This window comes from Heteronotia binoei, chromosome 1, assembly GCF_032191835.1.
Source record: "Heteronotia binoei isolate CCM8104 ecotype False Entrance Well chromosome 1, APGP_CSIRO_Hbin_v1, whole genome shotgun sequence".
Taxonomy (NCBI): Eukaryota; Metazoa; Chordata; class Lepidosauria; order Squamata; family Gekkonidae; genus Heteronotia; species Heteronotia binoei.
The window spans coordinates 58,279,974-58,302,729 of NC_083223.1; the positions used below are offsets into that span (position 1 = coordinate 58,279,974).

The following is a 22,756-nucleotide window of genomic DNA, read 5'->3' on the forward strand; positions in this document are numbered from 1 at the left end:
AACGTTTAGCCACCAAACAAACCAATTAGGTTTGTGAGGGTCATGATGCAGTAGAATGCCCTCCTAGGATGCTAGAGACACAGAAACACCAACACACAGGAGATCTCTGGCTGACTCTCCTCTACTTGCCCTCCAAGTTGAGAGGTTGCAAATACAGTAGAGGACAGAAATAAGATATAGGATGATCTTGACAGGCTGGAAAACTGGGCTGTAACTAATAAAACTAATTTTAACAGGGATAAATGTAAAGTTCCGCATTTAGGTAGGATAAATCCAATGCATAGTTATAGAATGGAGGAAACTTGTCTTGGCAGTAGTATGTGTGAAAAGGATCTAGGGGTCTTAGTGGACCATACGCTGAACATGAGTCAACAGTGTGATGCGGTGGCTAAAAAGGCAAATGCAATTTTGGGCTGTATCAACAGTATAGTGTCCAGATCTCGTGAAGTGATGGTATTGCTTTACTCTGCTCTGGAAAGACGTCACCTGGAGTATTGAATTCAGTTTTGGGCAGCACTTTTTAAGAAAGATACAGACAAGCTGGAACAGGTCCAGAGGAGGCTGACAAAGATGGTGATAGGGCTAGAGACCAAGTCCTATGAAGAAAGGTTGAAGGAGCTGGGCATGTTTAGCCTGGAGAGGAGGTGGCTGAGAGGTGACATGATCACCATCTTCAAGTACTTGAGGGGCTGTCATATACAGGATGGTGCAGAATTTTTTTCTGTTGCCCCAGAAGGTAGGACCAGAACCAACAGGTTGAAATTACATCAAAAGAGTTTCCAGCTCAACATTAGGAAAAAACTTTCTGACAGTTAGAGTGGTTCTTCAGTAGAACAGGCTTCCTTGGGCTCTCCTTCCTTGGAGGTTTTTAAACAGAAGTCAGATGGCATCTGACAGCAATCCTGTGAATTTAGGGGGAGGTATTTGTGAGTTTCCTGCATTGTGCAGGGGGTTGGACTAGATGACCCTGGAGGTCCCTTCCAACTCTGATTCTTAGTTTGATAAGGATTGGATTATGGGGTCTGAGTTATGAGCCCCCAAAGAAGGTGTCCCAAGAAAAGTGCTTTCTGGGGAAATGACAGGCACAGGTTCAGGAGTGTATAGAACAGATCCCATGCGAGCTAGAGACATCAAAGTCACAGTGGATCTCTCTGGATGTTCTTCTGTATGTCCAAGTCCCCCCGCCCCTGCAATCACTTTGGAGTTTGGTGAACATTTAGATTGAGAGGAGACTGTCTGGAAATGCATCTGTAAAAACACCTTTTTACAATACCTAGGCTCTTAGGAGGGTTTAAACTTAGCATTAAAATTTATCCAATTCCATGGTCAGTAAAATGAGTACCCAGCTTGCTGGGGGGAAAGTGTAGATGACTGGGGAAGACAATGGCAAACCACCCCATAAAAAGTCTGCTGCGAAAATGTTGTGATGCGACGTTACCCCAGAGTTGGAAATGACTGGTGATTGCACAGGGGACTACCTTTACCTTTTTAAGAGATGTAAGCTTTTTATTGTTAATAGGATAGTGCAACTAAGAAAGTTCTTGATTATTCTTTTAAAAAGAGAATTCACCTCAAATACTGTAATAATGATGTATTACTATCTGCTCTTACATTTGAAATTATTAAATGATAAAGACAATATCTAGGTTTTCCAGGATGGTTTAAATTTAGTACAAGAATTCATGTAAAATATGTAACCTTTTTATCATTAATAGAATATCGCACCCAAGAAAATTCTTATATATTCTTTTAAAAAGAGAACTCACTTCAAAATACTATAATAAGGATGTTTTAATATCTGCTATCATATGTGAATCATGCATTTTTATTAAAAGTTTTACTTGTAACTATTCATAACATTTGAAAATTACTGATGAATCTACACTTTCCTCTTCCCGTTTTTTCTTTCTGTACCCCTTTTTTTCTTTTAGGGGAAAAAAAATAAAAGAATGGAATTGCATCTGTTCACAAACTGCCACAAACAGCTTGAAAATTCATGGTAAGTTCATGCCGGGTGACCTGCCATGAACTTCACTCTGCAAACCATAAGCTAGCCAAATTCATCACGAACTTTAGTTTGTGAGCAGTTTCATGCCCATCCTTAGTCCATTCATTGGCGAGGTAGTCCTTGGCTGCACATTACTTTCTATTGGCTCGAGATGTTTTTGGCTCTTGGGAAAAGAATTATCTCACAGGAATGAAAGCTCTTAGCCCCCAAGCAACATACTGCACAGTGGAGGACCATCACAACAACAGTAAGAGTGTGAAGTGAGCATAAGCATGGCTTAGGTTTCAAGCCAAAGAGATGTAAATAGATACAGAAATTGTCCTGACACATAATCACAGAATTTGGTAATATTCTTCTCATGATACTGGGTTGAATTCAAAGAACCATCCAAAGAGAAGTACACATAAATAAATAAGGCTGATTGGAGCTGTATATTATATGCATGCTCTTTTCCCAGCAATCAAGTATGAGTAAGTGTAAGTAGAGTTGCCAGCCCACCCCCCCACCCCAGTTTGGGTGGAGGATCCCTGCCTTTGAGAAGCTTCTTCCTGCCACTGGCCAGCTGGAGAAACCCCACCCCAAACAGTGAGGTCCCCCCAAGACATCCTTGATGAGATGACATCACACAGAAGTGACATCACGCTGCGGCATCATGCAGGAATGCTCTGGTTTGAAGGCAAAACTGTATAGTTTGAGGGAAATTTTACCAGAGTTTTCCTTAAAACCAGAGCATCTCTGTATGATGTCCCTGATGTGACATCATTGCATCAGCAATGTTGCTGTTTTGGGCAGGCCTCACCTCTTTTCTGGAAGACTCCCTCCCTCCCACGCTGGAGACAAGTAAGGACCTGGCAACCCTAAATGTAAGCCTACTCTTGTTGTGTATGGAAGCTTACTGCAGACTTGATAACTCTCTTGTTCTTGCTGCTGCCTGAAACTGCAAAAACAGGGTATGCGTGAAGGATCTAGCAGGCTATAGCCTATGGACAGTGGGTTGCTTTCAACTTGAGCTACTGCATATAATGAAGGAGTTGGCCCTATGAGTCAGATGCAATCCTTATCTTCTTTGATTCACTCCAATTTTCTAGTCAACCTAGAAGTAGCCTTTAACTGTTTAAAATGTTACCATCACCACCTACAGCATGCTTCTGATAAGGCCAGTGCAGTATTCCATGGAGATATGCATTCTTTATTTAGACCCCTGTTCCTAGGCTAAAGATGACATGTACACTACACTCAGTCCCAATACATAATTCCTATATATTGGGTTTACAAGAATTTATCATACAAAAGAGGAACAGGAAGAAAAAGTCATCATGGTTAAAAAAAACAAAGTTAACTTCAGTGTGCCTTGTCCCATCAGTTTATTGTTTGAGACACAACACACTTATGCAATGCAGAAATTAGGGATTATCAGACTTTCCTTAATGTCACACTGGTAAATCTTGTATCTAAACCAGTACATGAAAGTCATAGGAAAAATATATGCTCATCTGAATACTATGAGTATGAAAACATGGGGTTGTTACATGTTTTAAAATCTGCTTTATATATTGATCTGGGAAGCTAATGCTAAAACATACCAAGAAACAAACAAAAACACCTTTTCAACTGAATTCTTGTCCATAATATGTAAAGTTAATAAGTTATATCCAAAGAGCTATGAGCAGAAGAGATCTTTTCTGCCTCTGCAAGCCACCTGAAAGCTGGCTGGGAAACCATTGGGAATGGGATAGGTTTGAGCACAAGGCACACTAGCTTCAATGACGAATCTGCACAGTTTGTGGACTTCCCATTGTACGAATGGAAATGCCTTCCTCTGGCAAGGGCAACTTTTGATTCAGTATAATATAATTGATGAACCATTTTAAGGCATTTTCATTACATTTGGATTTAAAAACTGATGTGGATATGAGCAGGGTAATAATGAAAAGCAGATAAAAAGCTGGAATTAGAAAAAAATAGCATCTAGGTTTCATGCACTTTCAAGCTACTGAAAAGTAATGTATGTTGGTAACAACATTTAAAACATGAAAACCCTGTTTTTTATACAAATTAATGTAATTTTCAGGAGGCCATCTCATCTTTTATTATGGATCCAGAGTGCCGGAATCTGGAGTAGTTCCAGACTAGAATTTACTATAGGCTTTGAGTAAGGTGGAATGTCAGGCTACTATGAAGGGCTGTGATAAACCTAATGTTTCTTTATTTGAATAAAGTTATAAATTAACTTAAAAAGACTCTCAGCATATTCTCAAGTGATTACAACATTTTACAATTACTATTCCTGACTACTGTTTGAGAGTTTTTAATTGGGGATTTTAAGGGCAATACATACCAATGTATGCACACAAGTTAAATTTTACTTCCTCTCCCCTTTTCCCTATGAAAATCTAAAATTTCATATTCCTTGACAGTTAACCCCCTTAATATCAGTGCCAGTTATGGGGAAAATATTAGTAAAAGCAACAAGTTAATTTCCCTCTGTCTGAAAGAGGACACCATCCATTTTTGAAAATCTGGAATAATCTCCCAGATACAAATGCTCCAGACACAAGCAGCTGGGTTCAGACAAGCAATTTCCAGCCCCTTACCACTGTAGATCCTGCTCATGTCATTCCTCAGGATTGCCTAACCCTAGCAGGAACATTCTGGGCAGAACAGATAGCTGCACTGGGAAGGGGAAGGCAGAAAAAGTTCTGTTTGGCTGATGGAAAATTTAGTCTGCATCCATCCCAAAGTTTTGATGAAATCCATTATACAGCTACATTGTGCTAGACCTGGCAGGGTTTGCTTTTGTTATCCCTCTTTTTTTTAAAAAAATATATATTGTTTTTCAGGGTTTATTTTTTTTAAAAAAGGTTCCGGAACTCTCAAGAGGGAAATGAAGGAGAAACACATGGGTGCTCCTCATTTTATATCTAGTAAAAAAAACCCCAATCAACATAAAACCAATGCCATTACATTGAGAACAAATATACAAGTAGAGTTTCACAATTGAACTTTTAAGCATTTTTTGAGAATTTTGTTTCCACAAAGAGGTTCCGGAACACCATTCCACTGCATTCCCTCAGAAAAAAAAGCCCTGATGTTACCAAAGCTGGAACTTACTTTATTCAGTGTACGAACTCTAGCATCTTATAATATGTACAGACTGAGGCAAGTATCAGGGAATTTTCTTCTGGGTTGGATTGCTTAGGGTCTCATTACACAAGATGTGTAAAGTGACTTAGGTCAGGGATCAAGGTCATTATGTGACCTGACTTATGATACACTTGTGACCAGGGACTCAACCTTAAAAGTGCTGTGAGTTCCAATCCCACTTAAAAAAGGAACTTCAAAAACAGAATGGAGAGAGAAATTGCTGAGTTACAAATTATTATGAAACACCTCCCCAGGACTGAACAGGGATATTGGTTTCTTATCTCATTACAGATGCTAAACCCACTCACATTGAGTATAGTTATACATTCACAGTATTCCAAGTATTTCTCTTTTAGAATAGTGTATCAGAATAATTTTTGGAACTGACATACTCAAAATAGGGATTTTATCTCATTACATATACTAAACCCATTTTCACTATATTTTATTGCATTTTTTCTAATGACAAACTAGAATGATGTTTACATGTTAAATAGTAAATTAGGTGGACAAGAACATCACTATCCAATGTATTTCTTTTTTAGCTGTATTGACTTACTCAAATAAAAATATTGGCTGTTTTCTCATTACGTATACTAAACCCATCTTCCACTATATTTTAATGTATTTTTCTTCTAATGGCAAACTATATGTATGTTACATGCTGAAAGGTAAATTAGTTGGATGGGATAACTTCTGAGAAAGTTATGCCCTCTTTTTGACTCAGGCTTATATAACAGAGTGACTGACAGACATTCTCACATTTTGACATATTACTGTTTTATTGTTCTCATACTCATGCCACCCAGATCAAAGGTTTGCTCACTTTGTTCATATTACTATTCTGTCATTGGATCTTAAATTCATGCTATTTTGCATTCTAAACAACTGCCTACCAGCTATATGTAGCTCTGCCCACTGTATCTGATTCTTAGTCTGATGAGCCACTTGTGGGAAGGGCGGGATATAAATCCCGAATAAATAAATGAAGTGTGCTTGGAGCACAAGAAAACTTATGTTCTGAATAAAATTTTGTTGGTCTTAAAGATACACTTGACTCCCACTTTGTTCCAATCCCACTTAAAGGTGCACTTCTACTTTGCTCCAATCCCACTTAAAGGTGCACTTGACTCCCACTTTGTTCCAATCCCACTTAAAGGTGCACTTGACTCCTACTTTGCTCCATTCCCACGGTGGAGCACACCATCCCATGCAAGCAAAAAAAAGGCCCACAAGAGACCTGTTTGTCCTGCTGCCAGTTTTTTTTTTTATTACATGTCTCAAATAATGAGGCCCTTGAGCCAGTGTTGCTTCCCTCTCTCCCTCCTTGATGATTGGAAGAATATGCAAAAGACATATGCCAGGTGCGAGGTATCCTGGAAAATGTAGTGCACAGGGGACCTGCTATTCCTTCTGGGGATGTGAACTCAGATATCACCTAATCAAAAACTACATTAAAAGGACATTTGTGATAATATACACTAATGCACACTATACTTGAATAGAGAAATAAAAACATTCTGGATCCTGGGCATTGGGTTGACAGTTCACAGAGATCAAAGAGAGAGAGAGTGAATCAAGAGATAATGCAAATGATAGGGCTATTTCTAATCAAGAGAATTACAGGTTACAGAGTTTCGAAACAACTGATAAGGGGCATCTTCTGAAAATGCTGACACCAATGACATTACCTTCACTACCTTTTGGAGTGTTCTGTTCCCCAGCACTATTTGCTAAGCATAAAGGCAAACATTTTGCTTGTATTCCCTTGAACCCTAGGAACTGCTGCAAAGTGGGGGAAATAGTATACTTCCTCCCACCATAAAACTGAGTCACTTAAACACCAAGAAAGAAACATTAAAGCATGTGTGTAAGAAACCCTTCTTTGGGGGAGTGAGGGGGGAGAAGCAGTAGTGGTGATTTTCATTTCATCTTTATTCATAGGAATAAATGGTTTTAAACCATTCTTTTCTTGTGCTTATCTCTCACTTCAACATCAGTGACCGATTTTGCACTCAGCTTACCCCGCTGTCACATTTCTCTTCTCCGCGCAGCATCCTTTGGATTTCCCACTATCTGCTCCGGAGCGGCAGGAAATATTGTGGTTTTTGCGGGGTAAATGGAAACTAGTTTTTAGCGGTTTCCATTTGCTGTTCGAAAATCGCAAAAATTCCTGCAGCTCCGGAGCAGATAGTGGGAAATCCGAAGGACACTGCGCAGAGAAGAGGAACGTGACAGTGGGGTAAGCTGAGTGCAAAATCAATCAGGTGGCTACATTTCAGTATCCCTCTCAACACTGTCCCCCCCGTTAAATGACAATAAAATGATAAAATTTACACATAGTTCTACCCTTAAAATAACACAATAGGCTTGTAATTTTATTTTCTTGAAAAGTAGACATGGGAGAGAGTGCATGGGGGCTACAGCATTTAAGACTAACTCTTTCTCCCATGCCAGACAGAAATTGTTCCCTTTCCTGGTCATCTACTAACCTCAACAGGAAAAAACAACACAGGCCTGTTTTTTGAGACAGATCAGACGATGTTGTGAAATATTCTCAATGCAGGTGTAACCTATCATGTGTTGGATCAATTATATTTGTTTCCATTCTTAATGGGTATATCCAATACTACAGGTTTTGAGTTAAATTGTGGCACTGCAGAAATATGCACACTTAAATCCCACTGAGTCAACAGGTTTGCCAAAATGTATCTGAGAATGCAGAATGGCATTCTAAAAAAGCAAAGAGAATACATGAGCTGGCAGATGTTGCATATCTGTTGATTTTGCATTTTTTTTACAGCGTGAAAAAAGCAAAAGCAAAAGCAAAACCTTCAGGAAAGTGTGACTATCAGCTAATCAGTATGAAGACAGTGTATTGTGTTTGTATCTCAAATCAGCTCAAATATGATCTCAGAAGACTTTGTCTCAGGAAGCATACCTCGCATTGGATTTTTTTTTTTAAAGTACAAAGAAATGCTGCACATTCAACACAGAACACATATTGAAAAAGATTTTCACTGTGACACAAACTGAAGGAAAAAAAACACAATTGCTCCTTAGTTATACTGAGTTAAATATTGAGTTATTGTGTTTTCTTTGATCAACATGTATTAATGTTTCAGTGCCATCTACCATGATTTTTTTCTGGATTGGCTGGATGGGAAGGTTTATCAGGGAGCCACCATGAATGGTTCTGGTCCTAGATGGCCAACCGGTACCAAAAGATGGTGCTGAGAGCTCAGCACTATGGGGTTCTACTCTGCCCTGATGCTAGTTAACATCTGCATTAAACTACTGAGATTTCCAGAGATATTTAGTGATGGGTCATTGTTATGGTATTGTTATTGTTATGGTAATGACAATCTGCTTTATTTCTCCTTTTCAGTAAGATCAGATGGAGATTTCAAAACAGGTTTATGGAGATGGTGATGAGCTGGATAACCTCAAGTCTAAACTAGTCAAGACTGAAAGGCTGTTGGTTGATGGGAAAAGAGGACAGCTTCTTCTGGATGGGGATGCAATCCCTCTGAAAGAGCAGTTTCTAAACCTGGAGTTTTTAAAAATCAGGTTCTGCAGACCTGAATTAGTCCACCTGATTCTTTGAAAATTTGCATACCAAGGCTGGTAATGAGAATACATCTTTTCCAGTCTTGAAGGATCACTAAACCAGAAGGTTTTCTCAATCTTTGGGTTTACTCTATGTTTCTTGGTCGGCTGTTTCCCACCCTTTTTGTGGATCTGTACTAGCTTCCAATTAGTTTCCAAGCTCTGATTCTTACCTTAAATCTCTGAACTTTCTGGGAACCAAATATCTTAACTACTGTCTTCTCCTATATGAACTAAATTGAATATTAAAATAGTAGTCCAAAGCATGGTTGAGTGTGTCTCCTCTTACTGAGGTCATAAAGGACAGATCCTTTTCTATAGTGGCACCTTGATTGTGGAATTCCTTCTTTACCGCTTTACTCTTTCATTGTGTGTTTTCAGGTGACAGACAAAAACACTGTTCTTTCAAACTTTTAATCTTTAGTTTTTCAGTATTTATGACTGCTCCTGAATTTTAAAACACAGTGTTTGATTTATGGTTTTAATGTTCTTTATGGGTTTCGTATTGGTTTTTTATTGATGTTAAATTTAATCTCGGAGTTGTTTATATCCATTTTCATCTGCTTTTATTTTGAAGTTTACATTTTTTTATTACTGCAGTATCATTGTTTTAATATTATTTATCACTGGTTCTGTTGTGGTTATATTTAATTTTCTTTTTGCACAGTGCTTTGAGAACTGTAGTATTGTGAGGCTGTCTAAAATGAATCAAATCAATCAATATATGAGAATATATGATATATACAAGGATTGTACAAATAAATAACCTTGTACAAAGGATTTGCTCAAGCAGAAATTTTAAAAAATGAATACAGATTCAACATAGTCAGTGTCTGCAGTGTGAACTGGGATGAAATGGTTGCATGGAAGCCCAGCTTGCTTGATTCTTGCCTTTTACAGAAACAGACTGGAAGCTTTCATGCAGTGAAATATGATGTGGTGGGAAAAAACAATTTACACAGTGTGGTGGAAGGAAGGGTTTTTTATCCTTCAATCACCACATTACTGCAGCATTAGTTCTGGCTGGATCTATAAACTGGATACCCCAGTTCAAATTATCATTCTCTGGCAGCCTGATCACCAGAAGGAATTGTTTAGTTTTGTTAGGAGCCCTGCATTTCCATGCACATCCCCACTCAGAATGTGATATTAAAGCCCTCAGGATTATCTGTATAGGTATGGCATACAGCACCTATGTAAATCCATGCCTTCTCCTGTTTTCCATCCAAGCATCAGGCTAAGTTTCAGTCATGCTGTTACATAAGCAAAATATCTGTGGATTTTGTTTCCTTCTTGTTCAACCTTCTAAACTGAAGAGTAAACCAGCTCTTTGCTGAATGGAAGAGACCTCTGATTGTGCTAAAGGGCATCTTTGAATTCATGTCAATGATGGCAATAACAACTATCTATTCCATTTTACACACTATGCAAAAACGTAACTTCGTTTACCACTGTAATCAAATATAGAGTTAACAGGGTACTGCAGTTCTGAAGCATGCACTTGTATGATACTTGAATGCAAATGTTTCTCATACTGAAATTGGACACTAAAGGTGTATGTCTCAAATATAATGTATGAAGCTGATGAACCAGTGTCACATGGATTCTTTTAGGGGTTTTACAGCTGTTGCCTGTGTTAAGTCCAATCGCCTGCAATGAGATATCCTAAGTAACATATCTGATTGCATCAAGGATCTTTGAAAATGGTTTTTTACCTATTAACTTTGGTCTCAGAAGTTGTCATATGAAGCAACTGTAATGAACTTAAAACTTGATCATGTAAAATTATATGACTTCAAATAAATGTAGGTGAAATTAAGAGTTTTATTTCTAAATATATGGCATAGAGAAGGATTTAAAATACATGTTTAACTTGCTAATGAACTTTCATAAGATTACAGAAAACAGATTTTAACTAAAAGCTCAGTATAATTAAATTCTACTTTCATTATAAGGCTCTCTATTATAGTACATGTTCCAATATAAAGACATTTAATCCATTATTTTATTTGTAATAAGTATAATTAATTTTAGTTCACACTGAGGTGGTAAAACTTGGTCTATGCTGTTCCATTTCAAAAGTAAGGGTTCACATGATTGAATGCTCCTTCATATAACAAGTTCCTGTCACACATGGAAACTTGGTTTGTCAAAGAAAAAAAGCTTTGTTAGAACCCTTATAGTTCAATTCTAAGCAGAATTACACTCTTTTAAGTCTATCTGTGACTTCCACAGACTTAGAAGGATGTCAATTTGCTTAGGACTGCAGTTAGTCTCTAAGTATGGCTTCATTTAGCAATCACTTTTAAAAGAATATTACACCCAGGTGTGTGTGCTTATGTCTGTTCTTCCCCTCCTTCTTTCCCATGTGAGGAATCCTAGTGAGAAATGTAATGTGGTTACCCAATATTCAGTAACAGGCACAAAGGTTAACTTTCACCCCTTCCCTAGACTGGGATTCTAAACCAGCTTAGAAAACAGTGCAACCCTGAACAGAGCTATACCCTTCTAAGTCAATTGAAGTCCATGAGTGTAGCTCTGTTTAAGAAGGCACTTTAACTACTAACACACATTGATTTCTTGTAGGGAAGAAGAGTTCATTTCTAGCTTGGAATTTTCCAAGTCAGAAGGGAGAGGGGAAGGAGGGAGGAGTGAAGCAAACACAGGTGAACCCATAAAAACCAGGTTTGCCTGTATCCCATCCAGGTGTCATTTTGTAGAAAAATAGGTGGTGGAGCTCATCCAGGGATTGTTATCCAGCTGCACATACTATTCAATGGACAAGGAGTTGGAACTCTCCGAAGGAGAAGGTGGAACTCTCAGAAAGGTTCAGGAGCTGTGCTCCTGTGAGCTTCCACTGAATCAGAGGCCTGATCCCATCTCAGTATGGTTAAAATGGATGCTTAAGTACAGTCTATATTTCCAGCTTACTATAGATTAAGACCCAAATGTCTAAGAATAGGTTAGGGTTTACAGTTTTCCATGGGGGGTGGTGGAATTTTTGTATGGAGGATTATTTATGTATGTGGACTCCATCTATAATCTGAAGAGGTACTTCCTAGTACCACCTCAGTGAGAACTAGTCCATGGAGAGGTTCTGAGATAATGCCTCAAAAGTCTGAATTATTTTTACTTTTGTTTATTTTTAATTGCTAACTATGGTTTATTTCAGATATGGTTTTATATGTCAGTGGTTTGTTATTTTGTCATCGATAATGAACTCAGTTAAAACTTAGAAAGAATTTTACTGTTTGAAAAATACTGGGCTGCAGAGAAATTTAATGTATTTAGTTCTAAAACTGATCTCGTATACAAACCTGGAGTTTTAGTTATTGTTTCATTAACTTCTCTCATTCCTTTACCTACAAGTAAAAAGACAAATTATCATTTTTATGAACATACTGTTTTCTATATAGAATGTTGATACATAATGCTTGATTGCAGCAATTGTGTGTTCTCCAATACGCCTACCATTTATAGCAGGAATAACTAAAATCTATAATATATTACATATTCAAGCAAATATAATTCTACACACTCATCAGCAAAAAAAGAGAGTAATCTCTTGGGAGCCCAACATTTGTATTGAAACGAGCTTGCAGAAATAATTACTGTTCTCATTTCTAAAAAATGATTGGTTTTATATCAGCCACAGTGCTGTAACAGAGAGCCTTATACTGGTGAGGAAGATATTGTACTTATGTGTCCATAATTATGTTATATATACCCTAGAAACCTGCTGTTAAATTACTCTGAGCTAATGGCATAAACCAGAAACAACCAGGACAATGACAAGACTTCATAATACATGCAAACGGAGACCGGCTTTTCAGCATATGCTATAATTTGGTCTGGGAAGAGTGATAGAGTGCCACTGGTGGGCACTGCAGTCTTGGGATGAGTTTGCTGCTAAGGGGGAGGGAGCAGTGTGACAATTTGGGACAGGTCCAAGCTAGGTCTATGGTCTCCTGGTGGCAGTCCTTGTCCCCTGCTGGGCCATTGGGTAGAGGAAAAATGGGAGGACATCTGAATTTCACTGTTAGCAAGCCCCTTCCCTAGTAAGTCAACAAGCAGGTTGGTAACCCTAATGATTGATCTCTCATCCTGCTCTTGACCAGAAATGCCAAAAATGCCTACTGCTTATGCCACTATGATCACATGTACACAAACTGTGCCTTATTCCACAATGTATTACCCTGAACTACTTCACCTTATATTTATTATATTTTTGATTATAACCATTATATGGATTTAATGGTCTAAATGAGGCCAAGGTTATTTTTTGGCCTCATTATTATTATATTTCCCTATAATATGGTGTGGTGGAAAGCTTAAATAACTTCAGCCCTGCATAAGTCTTACTTTCAGGATCTGACTGTGCTAAAACAAACAAACACTGGTCTCTGTTATATTTAAAATATTTAATAGCACCCTTGCATGAAGAATACTTCTTGCATTTGGGTTCTACTAAGATTCTCTAAAGCTGAGTTGATGACTTATTCCATGACAGCAGAATATGCAGAATATAAGGTCATGTTTCCATTTATGGAAAAGTTAAAAATGACAGGGAAATGATGGTGCTCTGTAGTGCAGCACAATTCAGGTATGGAATTAGTGGGGCAGGAAAAGGGGGCCTGGTTTGTGCAAGTGAAGATGATGGCATAGTTAGTACAGGTAATGAAGCCTGGAAAAATAGCATGGATCCACTAAAAAAACTGTCACCAACTTGCCCAAGTACAAACATTATTCTGATTCAGTCATGTATATCCATGTAACAATTCTGGCTGCTCCTTGCATTTTATCAAAATTGGAACAGTATAAAATTACTACATCTTTTATTTACTGTAGTCTTAATCATTAGGCAGCAGCATCTAGATGTTCTTTGTTTAGTTCAAAGGATGCATCCTAAAATGTACTTCAAACTATTACATCAAGTTCAGCAAATGAGTTTCTATTTTGACATTTAATGAGGACGTTTGACAAACTATGTATCAAATACTGCCTTGAACATTATGCTGTTTTCCATTTCAGGCCCTAAATCTAGGTGCAGTAAATGGGCAGAGATTGTCCTCAAAAATTTAGATCTAGTGAATTCCTGAGGGAACTTTTTTTTTTTGCCCTGGGAAACTTTAAAAAAACAACAAAATAATGGCACTAAATCAATTAATTATTTTAAAAAAACAGACTTGTTCATAGGAAAACATTATTTTTCATATACATAAAAACAAGAAAACAGGTATTTAGTTTGCTCAGTGATTCTTCATAAGCCCAACAAGCTATGCAGAAAAATTTGCTTTTATAATATTATATGTAGTTTTCATTAACACTTAGAAACACATGCGAAACACTGTAAGACTGATACAAACTGAAATAAGCAATGCACAACTACAAGAACAAATTTCTATCAATTCCACATATTGTTTTACTTGTTCTTTATAAGGGATCTGCTTAATTTACCCAGTAATACAGAAAATCAAGCCATATAATAACAAATCTGAAAGGAAACTATAACTGGGGTTGCATCTGCACATCATTGGATATTTCACTATAGCAATCATTTGTGGTTGCACTACACATGTGGTACAAATCATTGATATCATGCAACAATATCATGCTTGAAGTCCCCATGATGGGACAATAATACTCCCTTTCTGTGGTGTCACGACTAGGCTCCTGGAGACATTGTGAGACAGCCCTATGGTAGAAGTATGGTTGTTCATGTGGCCTTCAGTTCCAAAGGAAGGTAGAAAAGGTTGATGTCACCTGTCAGTGCATCTCTAACAGCAGAATCTATGGGCTTTCTACCTTTTGTCTTTGTTTTATTACATTACCTAATTACTCTCTGTCTGGTGTTTCCCACCCCCCATCCTTTTTTGACACCTTTTCTCAAGAGAAACCTGAGAGGGATAGTTTCACTTTCAACACTGCCAATGTTTGCAGTGGAAGTGAGACTGGAGAGGCACTCCTGAGGCCAGTGTTTCCAAGGCTGGGCTATATTCTCAACAACTCTTGATACTGCTTGCTAGAGTTTCTGCTAGGCAGGCAGCTCAGCTGAACAGCTATATGTGTGATTTGCATCATACTATTTAAAGAAGGTGCCACTGGATTCAAACGTTTATCTATTGCTTCAGACCAACATGACTACCAACCTGAATCTCTCTTCAGTCTGGTTGATGTTGTTCCTCCAGTCATTATACTCAGACAAAGGATAAAAGATTAATACCCAGGATTTACACATTATAAGAGCAATCATAATAACACTTTCCTGAAACAAAGCCCTACTGAATAAAATGGGACTTTCTTCTGAGGAGACCAGCTTACTATTGCTCTCCATATTCCTTAAAATGAGTGGGATGAGGTTCACTTTCAATTGAAAGCAAATTGAAGTATTTATTTTCAAAGTCAGATACTTACTTTTACAAACAGGTGACTTTCCTGTCCATTTCATATCTGGCTTACATGTCCGATGTTCTGATCCACCAGCAAGAAAAAATCCTGGCTGACAGGTATATACCAAGGTGTAGCCTAAGGTAGGAAGATCTATTGCCTTCACATCCACATTTGCTGGTGTCTCTGGCTGTCTGCAAGCATGAGCTGAAATGGTTGTTTTGGTTTAAAAATAAAAAGGACAGAAACAGCATTGATTAGGAGTAGAAATTATAAATCCTGAAACTGAGAATTAAAATTATGCTGTGCTAAATGAAGACAGCTTATAGGTTCTAAGAGTTGATGTCTATATTGCTGACAAAGATACAGCGTAAGAAATGACTGTGGAAAATTTGGGAGTGAAGGTATACAGATAACCTTCTTTTCCCATACTGTGCACAGCAAGAATCTATTATGAGGAAAGTAACTAAGAAAAAGACAAGGATAGCCAAAGTACAGGCCATTGCAAATTAGGCAGTGATCAGTACTGTGAATTACTGACCTGTCATTGCTCCAAGCATCACTTCAGTTTCAGTGACTCAAAGAACCTTGAAAATTATGGAGTGATTTCTCTGCTAAATAAATTCATTATAAACCTCTACAAAATAAAGGTTCCATAGAAAGGTTTTTATTATGCTACATTGCTTATAAAAGCTGCTTTAACTATACTTGTATCTTTCTTTCTGCCCTGCTCTGTTCACTTATGACATCTCAAAGTTAAAATGTGAAATAAGATAAGAACCTAAGGTCACTCTTGTTTCACATCAGTGTACTTTATTGAAGGGACTCACCACTGTCCCTGAACCAGAAATCCAAATACATTAATCTTCCAACATTTCACTCACAGCCTGCAGTACACTCATTTCTATAAGGAATGGAATGAGGTTGGAGAATGCCCATTCCTAAGGCCACTAAAAGCCATATTCTCATCAGTACTGAATCCACTGGCATGGAGCAAGATTGCAGGAGCACTGTGCTGTTAAGAACACAGGGAATTTGGATGCAGTTTGTAATATGGAAGTGCTTTAAATAAGTAGTCCATGTCCCCTTGTAAAATCTCCAAGTGGTACAGTCCCATAATTAAGATCTATCACATAAGTGTTAGAGATGTTGAAATCAGTCAACTCTGAGTCAGCATTCTCAACAGCTGGTGGGATCTCCAGAGCAACTCATGTTTTTAAACAGAGATTCCATGACACCAGGAAAGCAATATATTATACTCTTTTCTTAAAAAGTAAGTTACAGAGATATTGAGTGTTTAAAAAAAACAACAACTTACGAACACATTCAGGTTGTATGCCACTCCAGGTTAAATTTGCAAGACAACTACGTGTCGTAGAGCCCTGGACATGGTAACCCTTCCTGCATCTGAAAAAGACACTGCTGCCAACCTAAAAAGTAAAAGCAAACAAAGAAGGTGGGGATACTGAAAGGAAGAGAGTCTAGCATATGATTTTCTCAGTTGTTGCATGAATTATCTTTTTTTGGAAATGTTCTTCTAATTCAATGAGGTAAATTCCAGCATATTGGACACATGGAGCTGGCTTATCCCAAAGCAGAACACTGGTGCATCAAGGTCTACTCAGTTTAGTGGCAGCTCTCCATGGACTCAAGCAGAGGTCTTTCACATCACCTGCTCTCTGACCCCTTTAGCTGGATACGCCAGGGATTGAAACTAGGACCTTCTGCCTGCCAAGCAAATGTTCTACTACTGAGCCATAGCCCCTCCAAAAATGATTTTTCAAAACCAATCTGTACAGAGAAGCAGTACTGTATATGCTTAACACATACAATCTTCCTTTTGTCTGTCCACGCTCAAATACATATGATGCCGGGATTTCCATGGCAGGAGTTTTCTCTGAAAAAAGTCAGGTGTGTAGCAATCCAATAAAAATCAGGAGCATGGTATGAAGGTTATATTCTCAATCCGAAATGCGTTGAAGAACCACTGGGAAAAATACAGGTACCATACTGCATATAAGTACAAGAATTTAGGCTTGGATCCAAAGCCATGTTTTTGCTTGTGCTCCCTTAGTCTGTTGTGGAGACAATCCTCTACTACAGACCACATTTCTCTAGTGCTAGGCACTTTTTAGTGCAATGAAAATATATTGGTTTTGCACGACTTTGGCCTAGCCTACGCAGAATAACATAACCTGCAGCAGTAACCTCTGTCCAAAATGCACAAGGGTTCTGAACAAGCTAAAATAAGGGAAAGCCAGTTTGGTGTAGTGGTTAAGTGCGTGGACTCTTATCTAGGAGAACCGGGTTCGATTCCCCACTCCTCCACTTGCACCTGCTGGAATGGCCTTGGGTCAGCCATAGCTCTTGCAAGAGTTGTTCTTGAAAGGGCAGCTGCTGTAAGAGCCCTCTCAGCCCCACCTACCTCACAGGGTGTCTGTTGTCGGGGGAGAAGATATAGGAGATTGTAAGCTGCTCTGAGTCTCTGATTCAGAAAGAAGGGTGGGGTATAAATCTGCAATTCTTCGTTTTTGGAACCAAGCCTCAGTCAACCATGCGATATACAAGTGAAACTGCAAATGTAGTCTTGTAGAAGGTCCATCATCATCAATAACCTTTTTGTGGTTTTGTTTCTAAATGGAACTTCCACCTGTCAGTTTCAATGGCCAGTGTACATCATTGGCTTCTTTTTCTTTTCTGTTATGGCTTTAACTAATTAAAGGGGGAGACTTACAGACTTTCCCAAGAGGACAACCTGAAACCAACACTGTTTCTTCTACAGTCTATATATAATTTCACCCCTCCCTTTCTCTAAGGAATTCAGAGGGGTGTACATTGATCTTACCTCCTATATTTTGTCCTCACAACAACTGTATGAGGTAAAGGAGGTTGAAGGAGAACAACCTGGACAAGAGTAAACCCAATGAACTTCATGGCTACCACATAGGCAGAACCCCACTGTAACTGCACAACAGAGTTTCAAAAATGTCACTTTCTATTTTTTATAATTTCAAGATTCAGTTGCTCTAACAAGAAAACACATTGGACCATTGCACAGCGGTAGTCTACTAGTGTTTTCTGTTTCTACCAGCTGGGGAGGAAGAGGGTAATTACTGTATCTTTAAAATCTAGGAAATGATTAGCTATTATGATGATGAACAGCAGAGAAAGGCAGAAAGAAGCTGTGATGGCAGTCAAAACTTCAGACTAGTCACATTGAATCTCTGACTTCTTAATTACTTTATAACCTTTTCAGTTTTATTGTAGTGGAATTTAACTTCATACATTCATAACTTTGCAGAAGGATAACTCAACTGTGGTATTTATGTATTTCTGCAACAATTTCTCAATTGATCTCAAGACAGACCCTCAAGCTAATGCTTGAAATTGATCATAATTCACCAGTTAAATGAAGTCACTTGATGAATTATCTGTTGGGACCTCAAACATAGTTCACAAACGTTAATTAGACAGTAACCATTCTGGACCATGCTCTTGCCATTCTTATGGCCACCATGCAGATGGAGCATCCCCCCCTTTAGCTAAAAAAACTTAACTCTCCAATGAAATTAATAGAAAATGCTTCTTAAACACTGATCAGAGAATACATTCCAAAATGGTTAGGGACTATAATATAAAAGAAATCATGGGTATTTAGAAAACCAAAACAACCATTTTCAACCATCCTGGTCTCATATTTTGAAAGAAAATAATTACCTCATAGCCTCTAGAACTATTTTGTATTCCATAGTGTGGTGTACCAGGATCTGGGCAACTGTTATGAGAAGGATCTGCAATTAATGATAGAAGATGAACACTGACATTAGAAAATAGAGGAGAAAAAAAATGGAATACAATAAAAGATTCGTTTCTAACATGGTCAAGGCTTCTATCTTCTGCCAGCAAAATATCACCACCAACCCATAACTGTTATTGGCTTCCTTCCTTATTGTGTTGTTATGTGTGTTCATATGTTTTTATTGAATTGTTTATTTAATATATTTTATTTCAAATTATGTTTTAGTGTTGAAATTTGGGTAGAAAGACTACGTAGCTACCGTATTTGGGTAGAAAGACTACGTAGCGATGTTTTAAATAAATAAAGTCTGAGGAAACATAATATGCATGTGCACTCTGATGTTTTGTAGAAAATAAAAAAGTAGAATCCAGTGGTGCCATAAATGGAATAAGTTTGCAGAATGATTGGTTCCAACCCATGTATTAAGGAACTCTTTACAGAAAGTGGATCAAACACAACCCACTCCACATATGATCAAGTGACCTGCCTTTTGCACAGTTACTGATCATGTACGAAGAGTCTACATGAACTGCTATGAGCTCATTGGTTCTGTTCAGATCTCTGGCTTAACATGCAGAAAGACAGGGAAATATGGGGAAGGAATAGAATGCATGATCCATTCTCCTTCCATCTGCTGAATCTATATACATGAGAAGTGCTCTGAAAAAAAATATATATAAACTTTCTCACAAGCCACTGAGGAACCTTTATGAGCCAATCAGCAGAATCAAAATAACATCAGCAATAATAATAATTATGCTGCAGTATAATGTAGACTATAGCTAAGAAAAACAGCCCTCCAATAACTAATGTGGGGAGATACCATAAATGCTCTTAAAAATGCTAGATTTCAATGAAAGGAGGATTTGATAGTGCATCATTTATATATGCCCTTAATTACAATAGGGTTTTCTCTAAACAGTAACTCTCCCACTTTCTCATTGTACAGGTCAGTTATTTACATTTTAATAACCGTTAATTAAGGACTGTTTAAGACCCCACTTTTTATTACACGGGGAATAAAATCTGCTTCATACTTTTATGAAAATGCATACAAATGTCCAGGGCCTTTTTCCTGGAAAAAGAGATGCTGGAACTCTCAAGAGGAAGATGAAGGAGAAACACACAGGTGCCCCTCATAAACTTTTAAACATTTTTGAGAATTTTGTTCTAGAGGTTTTGAAACTCTGTTCCACCACATTCTCCCAGAATAAAAGCCCTGCAAATATGAAGGATCACACAAGCTGCTTTCCCAGATAAGACATTGTCACCTAAGGCTTCTGAAATTCTGATGGATACTTTTCCACTTAGAAATAATCAAGCATATAGCTGTTCTTAAAGTGGTATTTTCCTGAACATGCATGGATGCAAATCATGATGAAAAGCACCATCAAGTTGCAGATGACTAATGGCAACTCCCATAAGATTTTCAAAGCAAGATATGGAGCTTTTTTTGGAGAAAAAGTCCAGCAAGAGCTCATTTTGCATTTTAGGCCACACCCCCTGCCATCACCATTGTTTCACATAGGGCTTTTTGTAGAAAAGGCCCAGCAGGAACTCATTTGCATATTAGACCACACCCCCTGCCACCAAGCCAGCCAGAACTGCGTTCCTGCGTGTTCCTGCTCAAAAAAAGCCCTGGCAAGATATGACTAGAAGTGGTTTGCCATCGCCTGCCTCCGCAGAACAATCTTAGACTTCTTTGGGGGTCTCCCATCCAAATATTTACCAGAACTAATCCTGCTTAGCTTCCAAGATCTGATAAGACTGGGCTAGCCTGTGCCATCCAGCTCAGTTCACATTTACACATAAATGAACAATAAAATTGAGAGGGCCCAGTCATGACAGGGTGTGTATTAATACTTGCATGAATGCAATAAAATAATGAAACAATACTTCAGTTAATAGTTGAATTATGAATGTGGCCAAGTTATTTAATACAAAAGCTTCAATGCAAAATGCAATGGCTGAGATCCAAGGAACAGTACCACCAAAAGCCCACAGATCCCTCGGCTGTTATTTCACAGACCGCAATTTCTGTGTTATATGATAAGCCACATTTGAAACTGAATGAACCTTCAAAATTAGTCAGTGATAAGATAGGAAAGATTTACTGCTCAAAGGTGGAAGGGAAATCAACCATTACCCCATGCATAGCCAAGTCTTGGGTATACTTTCAATAGCTTTTTGTCTTTGGCAAATGACTGTAGACCTCAATACTTTAAATAAAGAATGGTGGAGAAGAAAGTATAACGTTGTTCCAGCCTTCTAGTCCTTGGCTTTAATTTTATAATATAATGGCTCTACTCTTTATACAATTGGGAGGGAAGGCAGCATGGTATAGCCCAAACTCATAATATCTTGGAAGCTAAGCAAGGTCAATACTTGGAAGGGAGACCACCAAGGAATACTCTGCAGAGGAAGGCAATGGCAAATCCAACCTCTGCTTCTCACTTGCCTTGAAAGCCCCTTGCTGGGTCACCAGAAGTCAGTTGTGATTTGACAGCACTTCACACACACACAAACTCTATACAACAAACAAAACCAGCATGTCACATGTCTACCAGACTTACCTACAACAAATAGCCATAATGCGAATCACATGCATGTGTCTTTATCTACCTGAACACATATGATTGGGAACACTGACCCAATCAGGATACATCAATATTTAAGAGGAATATTCATGTAATCCATTTTTAGATGTTTGCTGCAAAACATTACAACATGATGTGTAGCAGTTGGGTTTGTGATGTCATGTGTGGAGTGAAGTGAACTGACACTTATCTCAGTCTCATTTCAGTCTTTCAAATAATGGCTGGCTTGAATCTTAATGGTTGGGATCATTACGGGCACATGTGAAGTTTGATCCTCAGCTAAATGGAGCTCTGGGTGCACCCCTTAACTTATTTAATATTTGAACTATTGCCATTCATTCCTACGGAGAAAGTAACTTGAGTACAATCTTCTGGGTAGTGCTTACTGCAACATGAAATGGGATACTACGACTTACAGGAGGATGAATTTCTGTGCGCAGAAGCCATGCAAGAGTCTTCATAGCACACAAGCTTTCCTTATATGCTACCTATCAAAATGATAGGCATTTTCCTACTTAGTGATAATTATTTTATAATACAGAGGTGGGGAATGCGATTTCATTTCAAGCCTGGTTTCAAATTTCAGTGCCAGTCAACCAGTTTAATCAATGTGCCAGTGGAATACATAATGGTCCTATTTACAAAGCAAATCTTAAAGTCTTCAGAACCAGACAGATGGGAGGCTAACACATGACATTATCCTTTTTTTAAAAAAAAATGCACTTGAGCAATCAAGGGACTTTCAACTTCATCAGCAGTTTGACTGTGCATCTGCTAATGGGAAAATGAAACGGTATCCCACCAACGGAAAACAATCTTTGATTTAAAGGGTAAGAGACAGGTTTGTAATGGCATCAACTGAATAACTTGCAAGGCAGGGGAGACACACAACCATCTCTGGGACAAGTAGTGCTTGCAAAAGATTGTTACTGTAAAATACTTAGCTTGATTTGTGAGATCGCAGTTCACAGTCTAGTTCCTCATCTTTCCTTGGTTTTATCAAATAAAATGTTCTGCTCTTTCTCATGATTTTGTGATTTAAATATGTTGTAGGTCCTGGACCGTACCATTCTGCATTGCAGATTATGTTGGAATTTTGTCCATGGCAGAACTCATCTAGTCTAGCCTCCTTACTGATGTTTACTTCCCTTCCTCTATACTTTTCTCCCTTTCTCACAATACCAGAACTCATGGGCACTCAATTAAATTAAT

General features: G+C 38.1%; 1 protein-coding gene across 1 annotated transcript in view; it reads right to left on the reverse strand.

Annotated features, from left to right (window-relative positions):
- CSMD1 (CUB and Sushi multiple domains 1) overlaps positions 1-22,756 on the reverse strand; it is a 1,753,937-nt gene that overhangs the window by 14,405 nt on the left and 1,716,776 nt on the right. Inside the window, exons 62-65 of the mRNA XM_060234944.1 lie at positions 18,866-18,939; positions 16,467-16,578; positions 15,176-15,355; positions 12,079-12,123 (exon numbers count right to left, since the gene is read on the reverse strand). Coding sequence (XP_060090927.1) covers positions 12,079-12,123; positions 15,176-15,355; positions 16,467-16,578; positions 18,866-18,939 — 411 coding nt within the window. The remainder of the gene's footprint in view (positions 1-12,078; positions 12,124-15,175; positions 15,356-16,466; positions 16,579-18,865; positions 18,940-22,756) is intronic.